At 38.6% G+C, this 18334-nt stretch overlaps 1 protein-coding gene across 3 annotated transcripts in view; it reads right to left on the reverse strand.

Annotated features, from left to right (window-relative positions):
* Positions 1–509: 509 nt before the first annotated feature.
* The window catches only part of STK38L (serine/threonine kinase 38 like), a 55334-nt gene continuing 37509 nt past the window's right edge, over positions 510–18334 (reverse strand). For 2 of the 3 annotated variants that reach the window (XM_042469116.1, XM_042469115.1), the window contains exons 4-14: positions 16715–16837; positions 15816–15899; positions 14312–14435; positions 13718–13872; positions 11643–11745; positions 9732–9793; positions 8568–8685; positions 7399–7522; positions 4216–4311; positions 2506–2597; positions 510–914 (exon numbers count right to left, since the gene is read on the reverse strand). In XM_042469116.1, the coding sequence (XP_042325050.1) occupies positions 787–914; positions 2506–2597; positions 4216–4311; positions 7399–7522; positions 8568–8685; positions 9732–9793; positions 11643–11745; positions 13718–13872; positions 14312–14435; positions 15816–15899; positions 16715–16837 (1209 nt within the window). In that variant the 3' untranslated portion in view covers positions 510–786. The remainder of the gene's footprint in view (positions 915–2505; positions 2598–4215; positions 4312–7398; positions 7523–8567; positions 8686–9731; positions 9794–11642; positions 11746–13717; positions 13873–14311; positions 14436–15815; positions 15900–16714; positions 16838–18334) is intronic. The other variant, XM_042469117.1, reaches the window with a different exon arrangement.

Below are 18334 nucleotides of genomic sequence, written 5' to 3' on the forward strand. Positions count from 1 at the left end.
CCATCCCTCCCCCAGAAAATAAAAGAATTACAGTCTTCTCAGAGGAGGTTTATTATGCTAAGTACACTGCGTCACAAGTCCCTGTTCTACACCAGCTGGACTGAGCTGAAGCCTGATGTACAGCTTCTCTTTACTGTTATATCTAGGAGCCCTGAGCTAGCATAAGCCATTTTAAGCACAAAAAATAACCTTGAAAAATTAGCTAGTGCGGACCAGGATATCCAAGTTGCTCCATGATTTCTTTTGTGTCACCACACTTCATTGGTAGGGAACAACATTACAAAGAGTGACCTCCAGATTTCATACTGTTATGTCTAAAACCTTACCCAGACTAACACACATGGGGCAATATTATTAAGAAATGGATATTGCCTCTTACATACTCAATTTTTTCCAACCCCTGGGCAAACTAGACATATTACAGTACAAACAGAGCCGTAACTGACCTTTGCACACACACGCGCGCACACACACACACACACACAGGCAGTGTAGATACAAAGAAGATATCCATTCCTTTTTTTATTCCAGTACCTTTGTTATAATAAAGTTAACAAAAATATTCACTATTAAAAAAAAAAGAAAAGGAAGAAGCCAGCTGGCACTGCCAACTAATTCTTGTAGTAGTCTTAGAAATCCTAATCCGGTAGAATTTCCTAATTTCTTGGTGAAGTCAATGTGCACCAGTCCATGTGAAAGTTTCAGTGTATCATGATCTATGCCAAGCGCATTGTGGTGATGCAGCAGCTACCTGAGTTCTTATTTATGTTTTACTTCTGCTGAGTTTCACAACTTCCCGGCTTTCATATAAGATGGGATGGAGCCACGCTGAGTGAGCCCTTCAAACCTCTTATAGGTATAGTTAAGAAAAACCCAGTCTTTGGATTTGTAGTCAGGTTCTGTGGTGTTTGGCACTGGAATGGGGAAAAAAATTAAAATACATAAAAATGCCATCTAACACCAAGCAACATCAAGTTAATGTCAAAATATGGTGATAAATTTCAACTTCAGTAATTAGTGAGATGTCAAAGGATTATGGACATTTAAATCACAAAGAATAGAACATACTTTACCTGGGATCTCCAAGGCAACAGCGACTTCTAACAGAAAGTCGGGAATCTTTCATAATGCTTTGAATACACTATTTCCCCCTCCATATTCCCACAATTCTTTATTTATCAACTGTCCACATTATTCAGCTAGAAACCCCTAGACCAAGCCTGGCCTTCTCAAGGATAGCACCTCTACCTCAATTCCCTTAAAATAAAATAAAAATTGAATTCTAAAAGGATAAATCAAGAAGCAAGAAACAGACAACTTACTAGTAAAAGCCTTGTTCTGTAAGCAATTACCTTAAAACTGACTTCTTTCTTAAAACTTAAGTCTCATGACAAAACATTTTATCCGGAAGCCTGGATTATGGGTTAAAACTTCCCATTTTTTCAGTCTACTACACCAAGATCTTTCCTTGCATCATCTCTTGCTCAAAATGTTAAGATGATTATCCCACCTTCCCTGATCCCATTTGTCTCTCAAAATCTAAGGGCTTTTCCTATGTTGCTCTGGGGGCCTAGAAACAGTTCTCTTTTAGCCATTCTCATATTTCTTCTACTCCACTTCCCATATGATTTGACTGTTCCAAGTACAACAGTATGATGGCTTCACTAGGCAGTCTGGTAGTAGTCTCAACTCTCCAGCATCCCATCTAGGATATTGTTCTATCCAACTGTTTTGTTTTCCTCATTCTTTTCTCTGTTACATGATTCACAAGCATACCAGACTGGAACTTTATTGCTTTGGTGAAGCATCCTACACAATGCCAGATAAGTCCAATTCTTGCTAAGGACACTTCCTAAAATAAATATCTGGCTGGTGGATTAAAACTTCACGCTTCCTCTCTAGTTGTTCTCTCCCACACAGTTGTTTTCCTTTTCTTTCCTCTGGAGCATGTTCTCTCTTTTGCTAAGTACTTCTGCTTCATTTATCCAGTTAGCTCAGTTTTTTTTCTAGGCTGCTCTCCTACTCCCTTATCTTTTTTAAAAAAATAATTGGTTTACATATTTACAAACCAAAGTAATTCCCCTTTGTAGGATGTTCTCAGGTCATGGCATAAGAATCCCTTTGCCAGTCTGTGAAATAAGGGCCATACAACTAGTCACTGACAATTCTAAGTCAAAGCATATTATGACATTGTCTTTCAGACATCCCCAGCCAGTGACCATGGTGGCCGCAAAGCTAATTTTTCCAAGGTTTGTTTTACATTCTTTAGACCATTACAGCAGAGACTGCTCTGAGTTATACAAAATTCACACTGTACAATGGTCAGGGGATCTGAATGCATTATATTCTTTCTCGAATAGTGCAGAGACACAAGTAGGTGACTAAAATATAAGATGGAAAGTGGCCATCAAGATAACAACAGATACATTATCTTTAAAAACAAACTTGGGGGGAAAAACATTACTCTCAAACTTAATGAGCATGACATCTTTAGTACATTCTCACCTGGCTGTAAAATATCAGATTCTGGGAATTCATCGAAATTAGAAGTGTCATCGATGCTTTTGATTTCTATAGTGATTGCAGCCGGCCTCTCTCTACAACATACACACAAAGGTCAGAGTAGTCAGCATAATTTAATCTTGCTTTCAAATAAATACAATAGTAGTACTGCAAGATTAAATTACTTTGGTTTGTAAATTTGTAAACCAAAGTAATTCCCTTTTGTAGGATGTTCTCAGTTATGAATCTCACTCATTACATGCAACTTGAAGCAGAACTGTGGAAAGCCACTGACATTATAATTGCCAAATTTATTTTTACCATAGTTTGTGTGTTTTGACAGCACAAAACACACATCATCCAGGTCACATCCTTGTAAAGCAACATCAGACATGAGAAAGAACATGTTTCTTTGCCCGTGTCCTTTCAAGGCTTACAGAGAAAGGGACAGGAAAACGGGAAGGAAGACATCCTTTTTTAACCTTGATCAGCAGGATGCCAGCAAAATGTGCTAGGCTCACATCCATCAATAAACACTGGAAATTCATAATGTTCACCTCTTCTTTAAAAGACAAACAATGTAATGCAACTCCCTTAAATCTTTTCTTTCTAGGATTAAAGGCACACCCAGAGAAAAATTCTCAGTGTAAGCCCATCATATGACAACATTTTCTGGATAGAAGCAGCAGTCCAACCTCTCTGGAGCCATCAGTGCTAGTGTTTACTGAATGAAGTTTGTTAAAAGAAACACTGGAAGAAGTCACAAGGGACCCATCAGCAAAAAGGGTTTTTCACCAGTATCAACCCTCTGTTTACATATAATGGCAAATACACACACACACACACACACACACACACCACTTGAGGGTGAGGAAAGGTTGTTAAGTCTGTTGCTCCAAAAACATTAATTTGACATGTTTACAGTCCATGAATACCTATGCCAAACAAAGTCCCGGTACAGACCGGCACCATAGCACGTCCTGGCGATGTGCTGGGGTTGCCTCGGGGAGTCTTTTAGACGCCCCACAACCCTAGCATGTCTTCCGTACATCAAAATGGCGATGCCATGTACAGATGGGCGCCGCCATTTTGACACGAAGGATGCCTAGCGTCCGCACATCACAGCGCCATAATGACGTCACGAGTGCGACATTGTTGTACTGCGGCATCATTATGGCGCCACAAGAACCCCCCACTTTTGGGGGGTTCTTTTTGCTCCGCGGGGAAGTCTTGCGGTCTGGAAGTTGTGGCTTCCCTGTGGAGCAAAACTAGGCACTGGCAGACCGCCCTTTTTGGGCGGTCTGTACTGGGCCAAAGCTTATTATCTTTAAGGCACTTGATTGCTTTAAATATGTTGTTTCCCTACTAATATGGAGATCATTTTCTTCATACTGTGTTTTATAGTTACTAACATCCTGTTTTTCTCTATTCACCATCTGAAAACAGTAGCTTGTTTTTAAAAAATAATTTTCCAGTTTCCCCCATACTACTTGGAGTTTAGTTACTAGAAGGCTCTATTTATTCTTGGTCTATTTATGACTTAACATGAGTTTTTAAAAGATGTGTGTACATGTTTATATATTCGCACGTAGAAAGAACTGGTTCTCTTGCTACTCCAACATCAAAGATAAAGCTATCTATTAAGAATTTTGAGATTGAACAAAGTGATATCCACTTTCTTTCTGCTGTGGCTATATCTTTCACCACCTTTACCTGATATGTCCCCAATCAACGCCTTCAAAGAACGGGTGAGATTTGATTTCCTCTACTCCATTGCTACCAACTCTGTTTTCTGCATCAGTGCAGAATCTGAAAGAAAGAGAAGATTAAAGAGTGGTCAACAATGATAAGCCAGTGTTTCAAGAATACAATGATGCTTTTCAAAAATGAATACGATACACAGTCTGGAATCCACAGGTCTTCCTGCCATTGGAGATCACCACCCTCATCAGGTGATTGGTTCTTATCCATGCCTGGCATTTTTTTATATAGCGGTATATAATAGCGGTATATAAATAAAACAAATTATTATTATTATTATTATTAAATATCTGTTCTTACAAGTTGTTAGGAAACTGGGAAAACATAGACAGCTTGCAAGACTCTACCATGCTTTCTGAACTTCAACCATGCAGCCATAAAGGTCAAGGCCTTATGAATCCACTTAAACAAAAAAATACAAAAAGGACTAGCAGAAGAAATACAATTGAGTAATCATAGTTCATAGATGGGTAACTGTCGGGGGTGGGTGCTGGATAGTCACTTGCCACATTTTTAAAAGTGGACCCAAAAGGACCTCCATGGGGCCTCCCTGTATTTCAGGCCCAGGCAAAACCTTTTTCGAAAACATAAAGACAACTAGAAAAGTGCCTCTCATGAGTTGAGGTCAGAATGTGAAGAAACTGGAGACATTTGGAGCCAATTTTATTCATTTCTGTTCTGAGGGGAGTGTTGGGAGGCCTTGGGTGTGCATGCAGCACTTCCCTCATTCCTGCTATGGCCAAATGCCTAATCCCAGGTCCAGAACCTTCAGTTAAAAAATTCTATCGGATGGCTGTGCAGCCAACTAGTTCAAGACAATACTGAGCTAGAAGGGCATTGATCCAACTTTATCTTAAGGCAGCAGCGATGTGATGGGTTTCTATCCATGCCTGGGGACTTCACTGTACCTTATATACCCTTTCTAAACATTAACAAATGAGTTATAAGGGGTGTCTGGTTTTAGCAACCTGCAGGCATGAAATGCTTTGTACAAAACAAAAATAAACTCAGTTTTTATAATCTCAAAATACAGACTACTAACACACTGTAAATTTCCAGTAATATCTTTTATATGCCAGATACTCTTGTATCCTACCCTATAGCAAGTTCAGACGAGTAATCCAAGTGTCTGACAGGACAGAAACCTTTGTGACTGAGTATTTAATACACCAATAAACTAAAGCAATTTTCTGCTAGCAGCTAGATAAAAGAGGGGTGGAAACACTTGACAGTATGTTGCTCCAGAAGGGTGGGGCTCTTAAGTCTTGCCTTCACCATCACCACCCCAAGGGGAGGATGCACATGAAATGACAGGTGAAAGGAGGAGTGCACAACACACTTTTCTTTCTTTCTTTTTTTTTGGCAAACCTCACCTACTATCATCAGCCACTAGTGAATAAGAGACTGCAGTGCACAGGGAAATGGTAGGGAAATCCTCTGTAAGTCAAGTATGCATGCAGGGGAACATAAGTAGTGACAGCCCAGGCTACAAACAGCATTAACCAACACAAAAATGTGAAAAATGGGTGAACGCCTTTGGATAAGTTTTTTAGCCCATCCTGACATCTACAGTTTTCAAAACACATCAAAATTCAACATGGCACTTGTATTTAATCATCAAACTTGGGCATAGTGTTGTTTTCATAACACAGCCTTTTATCATTATGAAACTGTATGCATTTTAGTGGGTGTTGAAGGTGAGAAGAAACATATTTTCTAAGTGGGGAAATATTGACAAGGTTGTCAAGTCATGTCTGACCACAGGGGGTGGTGCTCATCTACGTTACTAAGCCAAAGAGCCAGTGCTGTCAGAGACTACTCTGTGATCATGTGGCCAGCATGGTTGCACAAAATGCTGTTTATCTTCCCACTGGGGTGGTACTTATTTATCTACTTGCATTTTGCATGCTTTCAAACTGCTAGGCCAGCAGAAGCTGGGACTAATGACAGGAGCTCACTCTGACATGTGGTACCCGGGCCTCAAATTGCCAACCTGCCAATCTTGCAATCAACAGAGTCGGTGTCTTAATCACCTGAGGCATCACATCTCCTGTCTTACAGAAGACCATTTTGTCCAGGCTGTCCAAGCTGAATCAGACCAAAGTTAGCCAGTATTTTTCTGAATATAATTAACAGGTTCATACAGTTATCTTGTGCAAAACATGAATTTCAAAACAGGTTCCAAAAATGTATTTATTCTCAAAAAATATGAACAGCAAATTTCCAAGTGTTTTGAACCACAACTCTCCGTTTCCTGGCTTTTAGTCATATTGGCTGCAACTGAGACTGTAAGTGGAACAGAAAACATATGGAGGCCATCAGGTTGCCCACTCCTACCATTGAAACTCTTCAGTATCACATACCAGTGATGTCTGGGTATTTTTGTTGGACTTACACATCAATGGGCAACTGAATGTCCTTACAAAGCTCACAAAATGAGGAAAATGGGGGCAAACAATTCCCCTCACCTGCCTGCAGTGAGAATGACAGGGAATGATCTAGCTACAGGAAATAGATGAGATTCCACGAATTCTACAGAGAAAGCAGCTCAGTTTAGTTTTTCCTCTTCTTCAACAGCTATTGTATGCTGCCCTGAGATCTCCTGATATAGGACAGGATGTAAATATTTTAACAAATAAATAAATAACTGAAATCTTATAATTGTAACTACTTTGTAACTTGGCACTCATGCCCAAGATTACTTGGTTGCTTTCTCCTCCTCCTCTGGACTGACACCAGTACATGAGTAATCAACTGCTAATGCCAGTGGGTTTCCAAGAAAGAAAGAAACAATGGCAGCTAATGGGCACAAATATGGTGCTGGTTCTTGAGGATGCTGGAAAAAATAATAATTGCTCATCTCCCATTGGATAGCTTGGGATGGAGGTTTTCACACCAGTGCTTTTCAACATTCAGACCTCCAGATGTTTTAGACTTTAGCTCCCAGAATCTTACTTAACTGGCCATGCTGACAGATGCTTCTGGGAGTTGAGGTACAAAGGATCAAAGTCTGAGAACTTCTGTTCTAGATTGTAAACCTCTAGGCAGACAATGCAAACAAGCATCCACGTTTCCTCCACATGAAGAAAAGGGTAGTAGAAAAAGCATTTTCAGTATTCAGAAGCATCTACTCACTTTAGAATCAAGTCCTTGGCTTTTTCTGAAATGGGCACCTCAGGTGGAAATACCAGTGTCTCTTTCCAATTCATAACTTTCCTATATGTTTCTTGCGGTGTTTCAGAGCAGAAAGGGGGATAGCCTGTAGGAATATTTTTTAAAAAATAAAAATGTAAGAGCTATTTGGACATCAAGCTTAGACTTACAGAAGAGGGTATAAACTTGGCACAAAAGCTAATATTAATTCTCTAATTCCTTCCTTGGCTCTCTCACCAACATTCTCAACAACAAAAAAATGAAGGTATTTTCTTCAAAATTAAAATTAAAAATGCTTCTAAGAATCATAAATACCAAAGATGGGCAGATGTCAAGCAAAAGGTTCCCCCTCCCACTGAACCCTGAAATTTACCAACTGGAGCCATGCACAAAATATTGGCATTGAAAGGGGGTAGTCAAACACAGAATGAAACAATATGGCACTCCAGAGAGGATCTTAGCCTAGAAATTTGTTTTCAGTAGCAGTTTGAGTGTTGTACTATGAGTTTGGAGACCAGAGTTCAGTTCCCCACATGGCCATGAAGCTCACTGGGTGGTCATGGACAAGTCATATTATCTCAGCCTCAGGGGACGGCAACATCCCCTGAACAAATTGTTCCAAGAAAAACCCATGATAGGTTCACCTTAGGGTCACCATGAGTCAGGAAAAAACTTGAAGGCTCACAACAACAACAAACCAGTACTGAACTCACAGTCCTCACATAAAAAATCCATTCTTGCTTTCTATGCAAGCTTTTTTTTTAGCCAGCAGCCTAACTAAAGGCAAAATCTATTGATATTATGTAATAATCAGGAGTAAGACATCTCTGGAGATCTTTGCCCTGGATCCAGATACACTTTCTATTCATACATAATATATATACTAGCTAGCTATTTCATCAAAGTGATATCTTTGATCTACTCTCTCAACACATGCAAAAGAGGGAGGCATCTGCATGTTTGGGAGATGCAGAAGTTTTCAGAAAGGAACTCAAGAAAACAAAAGGAAAGGGAAGGAAAACCTCAGGAAGCAAGGCTCCATCCAATTGAAGATGCTCAACAAGCTGATTGAATTTTGGGAGCCAAAAATTGGGGAGTACTGAACTGAGTGACTCAAACCTAGGAATGAATAAATCGACTATGCAACTTACCTATAAGCATTTCATACATAATCACCCCCAATGACCACCAGTCACATAACTTGTTGTAACCTGTTTGCATAAAAACTTCTGGTGCAATATAATCTGGGGTCCCAACAGTAGAATAAGCCTAAAAATAAAGTGATTTGAACAGCGATAAAGGAACAGCTTGGTGTGTGTGTGTGTGTGTGTATGAATCTTTATTTCAATTAAACACATATCAACTTAACACACTGACATAATCAACATACATCAAACCAATTCATAACCAGAAGAATTAAAAAAAACCAAAGCAAATTTAACATCTAACGTATCACAAAATCCCTATAAACAAACCTCTATCAAACTCAGCTTACCCACATAGGTTTTTATATTTCCAAGTACTGCATATCAACATTTTGTTTATCTGTTGCTTCTTCCTAGAGCATCATTTCTTAGGAGAATCCGAAGTGCAACCCAAAGCCAACCCAGTACCTGGTAGAGCCTTATCTGCAGCCGCTTCAAGACAGTAGCTAAATGAAAACTCCATGGTTTGCCCTCACCCCTGCAACATTTTGTCTACCATATTTGCCTAAAGAAGAGCCCTGAAACTGAATGTTTGCACAGTATTTTTGAACTCTCAGAGGTATTTGGCAAACAGCTGAGTACTTCAACAAACTTTATAACTGGTGGCAAACTGGCAGATAATTTTTTTACCTGACATCCAACTGCACCCTTTATTCATTGACTAAGGCCCGGTACAGGCAGACAAAATGTGGCGTGGTGATGGTGGTAGTAGGGTTAGGGAGCGCACACCATGCAGACACTTCCCTAACCCTAGTACGTACTGGCGGTGTCAAAATGGTGGCGTCCTGTCTACATAGGCACACATTTTGACGTGATGGATGCTTAGCGCCCATGTCGTGGCACACTTGTGACGTCACGAGTGCACCAGAAAAAGAACCCGCTTTTTGCGGGTTCTTTTTTGCTGGCGAGAAACCCCGTAGTTTATCCGCTGTGGCTTCCCACCGGCGGAAAAGGAGGTGCCGTCAGACAGCCCTTTTGGGGGGTCTGTATCCCGCCTAAGACATGAAAAGGTAGAAAGTACATATATAAGAAGCATTCAAAAAATACTTATTCTGTAGACCTACAGAAATAACTCAAGAAAGTTAGAAGAATTCACAAAAAAGTACTTACCAGCTGACGCCTATTCTTTTTCCATGTTTCTGCTTTTCTCTTGGAGTTCATATTCTGAAATGCTGATTCAGAAAGCAAATTAATGCCTTCAGTGTTAAGAGCACAAAAAACACTCAGCAATGACTTGATTTTAATGTTACATCTATAGGAAGGGAGCTGTTTTGGCATGGTTTAGTCTCAAATTGCACAGGTAATATGTAAACAAGCTTTAACGTTTAGAGAACAAGGAATTCTGTGGTTACTTCTATGCAAACTCTACAATGAGGACATGAAAAACAACCCAAACATCCACCTCCTACTCTTTCATGGCACTTCTTTAAACATGCTACTAGAACAACCTGTCATTATGATTATTCTGAAGTAGATCCACATAAAAAACTGGATTTTAAAAATCTAAGGACCCAGAGCAAAGCAAACCTCTTAGCACTGGGAATGATTGGTTCCAAAACATAATTAATGCCAAAACATTTGCATGCTAAAGTCCTATAAAAATAAATAAATGAGAAAATATATTTATACGAACAATAATAAATCCAATTTTATTTGCTGTAAATCTTGGCCTCATCTACATATGCAGCAAAATGAAGTGGCAATACATCAGTAGTCAAGGATGTCATTTTAATGTTACTCCAAGTTTTAAGAAAACCTCTCTGAAAACAGGAAATCAGCATATAATGGAAAGACGAATGGGTAGACCAAGGATGAACCTATGGCCATTTTTAACTTTTAAGAGTATTTATGAACAATATGAAATTGAATATTCAGAACTGAGATCTCCCATCTGTAATTTTAAATGATATTGGCCTGTTATAGACAGCCAAAATAAAGCTGCTTCGAGTCACAGTGGAGGTATGGTGTTTCAATGATGCATGCGTCCTAAGAGTCCAGAAGCCCCACCAAAGCCACGTTCCAGGCGTCTATTTCAGGAGTGAGAAATCTTTGATTATCCCCTCTAGATGTTCTGGACTATAATTCTCAGTCCTCGTTGGCCAAGTTGGAAAGAGCTTCTGGAAATTGATGTTCAATCTGGAAGAACAAAGGTTCTCCAACTCTAATCTACTCTACCACCTATCATCCTTCTGCCACATGCAAACCAGGCCTAACTCATATGAGTTCAGTTCAGAATTTTATTTTTTTCAGGGTGGAATAAGCAAAGTTATCATAATTTTATCATCGAATCTCTGGGACAGTTAGCTGGGCAGGCAAAATATGGGGGTCTAATTGGTTCACCATGATACATGCTTAGAGAGAGGGAGAAAGACTGAAAAACTACTACAGTCAACCCACATCAGATCATTTTCTTCAGCTGTGGCTATACTTTCCATGAAAGCACATGTTATGGTTTGCAGTAGTAGTCAATTTCATCTAGTTATGTAGAGGTCACTGCTGCTGAAGCAACATACACAAGTTTTTTTAAAGAAATCCAGCCACACCTGAGAAGTATGACTTAAACATGAGTTTAAATACATGCAATGGCAAAACAAACACCTTTGGGTGCCCATGATGCTGATGTCAGAATATTGTGCCAAGTCCTAGATCAAAAGGGAAGAACTGGACTGAAACTCTTTTTCTAGAGATTCTGCACTGACTTTGGTTTCTTCTGAAAAGTTCTAACATGTTAATCATGTTTATATTCCTAACCTGTAGAGCCAGCATGATATAGTGGCTTGAGTGTTGGAATATGACATTGGGAGACTAGGGTTCAAATCCCCACTAAGTCAAGGAAACCCATGGATAACAAAGGCAAACCGCTTCTGAAGAAACATGCCATGAAAATCCCATGATAGGTTCAGTGTTGCTGTAAGTCATAACATAACATAAGAAGTCCTAACCTGTAGAAGGATAATAACCAAGGCTTCTATGGAAGAATAGAGTAACCTAAAGCTGTAAGAAAGAACATGCTATACTTACAGAAGTCACTTGGTGGATTGTGTGTAAGATTTCTGTAGAATTCAGTTCGGTGGGCTTTCTTTAAACCTGTGCATAGTCCAAAATCAGAGAGTTTTACATGGCCCTACAGAAAGAAAACATTACTTGGGCTTAACTAGTTGAAATTCTTACCAGATGTGAAATGCATGTTTATACTGAAATTGCCCAATTCAAAAGAAGAGATAAAAGATAATACAAAATATGTCACACAGAAAAAAGCATGGTTTTCATTCAAAAGACTAATTTCCAACCACAGTAAATGAGCCAACATTAAATGTCCATTGGAAGAAATTATTTTACTGCTTGAGACATAGAGCATTAAGAAAGAGGATGCTATCTATAAGTGCCTTCAAAATGGGGTGGGATCCAAAGACTGTGGAAACTAATGATTTTACTCTTCTAACTTCAGTCTTGGTGTTGTAGCAACTGCTATTCCAGCAAATTCTCTACCCCAACCTGCTTTAAACACAAAACCCAGAGCAACTTTCATTAATCAGTATGTATTTTAATTATGATTTTAATGTATGAGTGTTAATATCACTTTTCTTTAACTCAGATGAATTTACTTCAGGGTAAACATGCGTGGGATTGCCTGTCCTTTTAGCAATTACTGTGGCACCTGCAACATATATATTTTATAATGAAGCCATATATTTTAAGTAATATGCTTCCTGAGCTCTTCTATAATTGTTTAAAACAGTAAATTCTTAAGCCACAAATGGGAAATTGTGACCTTCCAAATGTTTTTGAACTGCATCTCCTAAAATCCTTTACCACTGGCTATGCTGGCTTGACAGTTGTCAATCAAAAAGATCTGGAGGACCATGGTTGCCCAGTTCTGTCTTGAACCTGCTCATCTAAAGCCTTCCATCAGGAAATATATAGCAGCCTTTAAGGCTATTATGGTCAATGCTAACTGTAGTAGTGCTATGAACACTACTGGCAAATACTCCTAAAATGATATACGCCTTTAGTTACCTGTGACAGGACAGTTAAGATCCAAAATATCTTCTGTTGAGGACTGTGTTTCAGACCTATAAGCAGTTTAAGAAAGTGTATTTGGTTGCACTGGTGTCATGAACTGACAGTGGTCATGATGCTGGAACAGTGTTGAGAAAAATGCCACATTGACTTCTCAGCCATATTGGTAAATCCTTCTGAGTTAAAGAAAAGTAATACTAACATTCATAAAATAGACATTAAGTGTAAGCAAACTATACTCCAATAAGACAGGAATTAAAAATGGTATGCCTTCCATATTTGTTGTACATTATGAAAATACAGAGCACAATTCTGCCTGTGTCAACCTTTGAGATCCAGTTGTTAGAGAATACATGGTAAGGGGTATATGCACACCTGAGCATGTATATGATCAATAACCAATATATGGTCAGGTATGCACAGTAAACATATTATGAATGCTTTTTGTGGCTCAAACTCTTGCCCTTTCAGTTCTACTGTTCCACTCACCTTTAGTCAAATTGAAAAATTAAGAAACATAGATAAAATATCTGCAGATGTACACAGGTAAAGTACCATAAAAACATAGTAACTTGTTATACTTGCATAATTTGTAGTCAATGCTCATAAAACCATTTAAATACACATATAACTTCCTAACTAAAAATAATGCTTGCAAAAATAAGGTTTACTAGTTTTCAGTTGGTGCAAAGTTTTAAAAGTTGCTGATTTTGGTTGTTTTTTCTCACTCTCCATCTCTGGAGGACTTTAAGCAGAGGTTGGATTGGCATCTTTCAGGACTGTTTTAACTGTATATTCCTGCATGGCAGGGGGCTGGCCCTTGTGGTCCCTTCCAACACCAAGATTCTGTGATTAATTTCTGCATAACAAAATTTAAAATTAATTCTGATTACTAAGGGTGAAAAGAACTTGTTCTTCCTAGTGCTTTTTTCTCCTTCCAATACCCTCTGTTTTGGCAAAAATGTATGGGTGGCTTTCTAAGCTGCCCCATCCAATCTCACCAGCCTTTAAATGCTACAAATATCTAAAATCAGAAAGAAACCACAAAATATAGGACATGTAAAAACATTATATACCTTTGCATCCAGTAGTAGGTTATCCGGCTTAATATCTCTGTGAATAAATCCTAGCTGATGAATGGCATCAATGGCCAGCACTGTTTCAGATATATAGAACTGTGTTTCTTCCTCCGACAAGGTGTCCTTCTTCATTAGTAAAGTCATCATATCACCTGAATGAAGAAAAAAATGTATTGAAACATTTTATACTTCAGTTGGTCTTGATAATCAAAATGGTAAAATGACTTGTTCCACTTAGTATCAATGAAACACAGTTGTGTCAACTATTAATCAAATAGATTAATAGCACTCATTCATTAGGCACACAGAGCCCCACCCCATAAAACTTACTTTATGCTGTCCTTTCTATTAATATATTTATTTTCTCTAGCACCCACTTTTTGTGTCTTTCAGAAATCATTTTAACAGTTGATTTGTTTTTGTCTTGCTATGTCACTGACCCATGGTCATTTCAAATGAATTATGCTTAAGAGACTGGGAATGGATTACATGAAGCCCCCACTCCCCCATTCAGCACTGTTTCATCAGTCAAACTCTGTGCCCAGCAGAATGATTCTGGTTTCCACCACCCATTATCAACTCTTTGTTTACCTCCTGGTAGAAATTCCATGATCAGGTAAAGATTACGTTTGTCCTGAAAACTATAAAACATTTTCACCACCCAGGCACCATCTGCTTCAACCAGGATATCTCTTTCTGCTCGTATATGAGCTACCTATAGTAGGAATATTTCAAAGCAAAATGTTCATATTAACAGTTGCTTATCTACATAAATGATCAGCAGACCAATTTTGAATCTTGACACTATTGCTCAGTACAGTGAGACAACATTTCTGAATCTGATCACTGGCAAAGGTGACTAGAAATATGGGAACACTTTCTTCTGGGCAAATACTTGTCAGTGATATCAGACACGTTCCCTCATTTGGCAAGTTTAACTCTGCTTCACAAGAGGAAGTTTTTATGCAGCAAGATGCAGCCATTATATCAATGTTCCACAGTATGTGAATTTGCTTACTATTTAATGAAACAAAGCCACAAGGTCATTGGTTGCATCTTATCATATAACTTTCCAACAGATGCTTGACAGTATTCAAGTTATTGGTTCTACCATTTCCAGGAGTTATTCCAAGCGCCTGCCAGAGGAGCTGCACTAAGACACCAGGGATAGTTTGCATATCACACTATTTAGATTTTGAAGGACAAAGTTGTTTATATGTTAATCTACAATGCTGAATTGAAGACTGGCAATTTTATAGCAGGCTGTTGGCCTATAATGTTCATCAACACATTATTGTAATCAATTATGAAAGATGCTAGGAGCTGTAGTAGTCATGCACTTGGCCGACCCCAGTTTATACTGTGACTGCGGCCAGGATATTGTCAAAGGTTTTCCCCCCCAGCCCAGGGATAAACTTAAGTCTGACAATATTTATACAGAAACCAACTAAAGACATGTTGTTAAATTATTCACAAGACTTATTTAAGATTTGCACACCTTCTTTCCCCAAGAACACAGAAGAAGGGGGGAAACTGCAGAAATACCACACAAATAAAAACTCACAGTGTTTCTCAAAAGCACTTAAGAAAAATTCAGCACCTCTTTCTCTCCTTCAAAAAAAATCTTCTAGTGATCAACTCTACATGCAATGACACACAGTGTATCCTACTGGCAACCAACAGGCTGCAGGAACACGCCAAACTTTTTAGGGGCTGAGTGCCCAAACTAAAAGGTCTTCTGGCACCGAGCGTTACCCAGCACCAGGGGCGGGACTTCCTGAACAGGACTTCTCCCCCCCCCCCCCACAGCTGAAGGCCCAGGGTGGGGAGGGGAGAAGAGGACAAAGAGGCACACACTGTTCCTCCTCCTCCCCCATGTTGTCCCCAAGCTTGAGGCTGGGGAGGATTGGGAAGGAGGAGGAAGTGGCATGTGCCTCTTCCTCCTCCTCCCCCCATGCCATCCCTGGCCTTCAGCTGTCTCCTTTCTAAATAATATGGGTCTCCTTTTAGCAGCATGGGTACCAAGATATATGTCACTACATGTATTATTATTGGTTTTGAAGTGCCTAAGGGTATACTAAAAAGAAAGATGTACCTGCTCTTTCTCCAGCATGTCAGCTTTTCGGAGTATCTTCATTGCATAAATATGACCCGTATCTTTTTTTTGAACGAGGCGTACCTATGGATTGATATATTTTTAAAGAAAGCTATTATGGAAATGTACTTGAATAATGCATTACCAAGCGGATTGGCTCTTCAAGAGAATATTATTATTATTATTATTATTATTATTATTATTATTATTATTATTATTATGAGACTTAGTCAAAATATATCATACAAAATCTTACAATCATAAGACAATGGTATAAAGAATTTCAAATCATTGAAAATCCTTCCTTATTACAATTAATAAGGTATTCCTTATTAAGGTTTTACACAATTCAAATGATTTAAAATAAATGTGACCATAGAGAACAGTGGCTAGATGGAGGAGAAACTGATATAAAATGTGTATTAATATAATCTATAAGGGGAGACCATTTTTCCTGAAAGGGTCTTTGATTTTGTTGTTTTGAGTTATATTTCATATTTTCTGATAATTTCTCCATAAGCCATTGATCCCAAACTCTTTTCCACCAGCTATCCAGGGATACAAAATTTCTAAAACTGAAGGACAGATGAGCAGGCAGAATGGAAACTACTTCTCTGTTCTTGAAGATTAGAAGTGGACTCCAAGGTGACTTAAGGAAACAAGTGGTAAAGGGACAAGAATGGACTCTGATTAAATATATAACAAAGGTTTTTAAATGATCTCAAATAGATGTTTTGAAAATCTGAGGGAAAAGGTTTTGAAAATGAAGGCTTCTGAATGTATTGCAGTATATCCACCCACCCACAACAATCCATCATCACCATAAAAATACTGAGGAGCATGGTTATAGAGACAAAAACAAGATAAGTTGAAAGAGAAATATTTATCAAATTACAAACCTCTCCAAATGCACCCCTTCCAATAACTTTCAGAGATTCAAAGTCATCCAGGCCTAGCCTTGTTCTCTTCAGCCGTAAAAATTCTGTTTCTTTACGGGCATGCTGAGATCTTCGTAGTTTTTTCTGAAGGAAAGAATTATGCACTACATGTGGGAAAGCTTTTAACAGTCATAATGCTAAGATGACAATCTATAACCTATATAACAATTTGTATTTTTTAAAAATCAGATAGATCTAGTGCCCAGAGACCCAAAAGCAGCACATTCTTGAAAGACAGCCAGACACAGAGGAATATTTGACGATATGGTTGAAGCTCTTGTGGATTCCCAGAACAGGTAACTCACTAAGAAGTGATCTTTCATCTGCCAGTACCCAACCCTCTCCCTGGAACATGGAGGAGCAATGAGACAACACGGACTACAGCTAGAGTCCAAATGAGAAAGAACTCACTGTGAATATGATCATTTGGATAGCTGCTCTATGACAGCAATAGTATTCATGATGTTAGCAAGTTTCATCCAGCAGAGCTTTCTGAAGAGGTGAGGCTACTGCTTCCACTAGCTATCATTCATCTAGATTTCACACTGCAGCAGCTGGTTTAAGATCCAGGAGTATCCCGAACAGGATAAAGTCTACAAGTGCTGGGTTAAGATGTTTCCCAGCCTTTTAAGTGACATTAGGCCAATTGATTATCCTTACAGTTGTTTATTCTTAGCCGCCTTAGCAGGAAGTATAATTTTATATTGCAGGATTTTTATTATTGGTTTTAACTTTTGTATAGTTTAATCTTGCATGACTCCTTCCCCCCAGAAAAATAATCTAGTAAATTGGAATATCAGTAACAACAACAAAATAACAATACATGCAGGGTCTCCTCTTATTCAATTGTATAAGATAAAGTTAATTTAACATTGCTCATTTTGGCCAGCAAGAATTCAATGAGAGATTTTGCTAAATGAAATTATGACTGTTATGAACCATTACTAAGAAGTCTCCCCTTAATCTTTTTTTCCTCTGTGTGTGTGTGTGATTCAAGACCTGCTTCAAAATATTACATTCCATGTTGGAGGCATCAACCAGGCAATGACATTTCAGTTCTGATTTGACCCTGGAGAGCTGCTGCTATTGAGAATGGAGAAGCACTGAGTTAGCAAGAATGATGCTCTGACTTTGGATAAGCCAACTTCATGTCTCAAATATGACTACATATTAAAACCCAGCGTGTCTTGCCCTGTGCTCAACAGGAAGAAAAAGTGAACAACTGAGGCCCTGGTCTACTACTAGAAAAGCAGGCAAATAACAGATCATGGTTTTTCACTCACAAAATCACTATGAAATAATCCGAAACTAATACTGCCTCCAAAAAAAGTAAAAAAGGGAAAGGAAAAAATGGTACATATTACAGTATCCTGTATCAATTAGTGCCACAAGGTGGCATTATATACCCACTTCTTTCAACACAAAACTTCTACTTTTATTTACCTGGTCTAGAAACATGCTGTGTGTTATGATTCAATCACAAGGAGTTTATTTAATTGTAAAACAAACAAACAAGACAGGAATGGCACAGGACTGCCACTCCTCTATATGCCTATTTGAAAGCATACATAAAGATGAGGT

This window comes from Sceloporus undulatus, chromosome 5, assembly GCF_019175285.1.
Source record: "Sceloporus undulatus isolate JIND9_A2432 ecotype Alabama chromosome 5, SceUnd_v1.1, whole genome shotgun sequence".
Classification (NCBI taxonomy): domain Eukaryota; kingdom Metazoa; phylum Chordata; class Lepidosauria; order Squamata; family Phrynosomatidae; genus Sceloporus; species Sceloporus undulatus.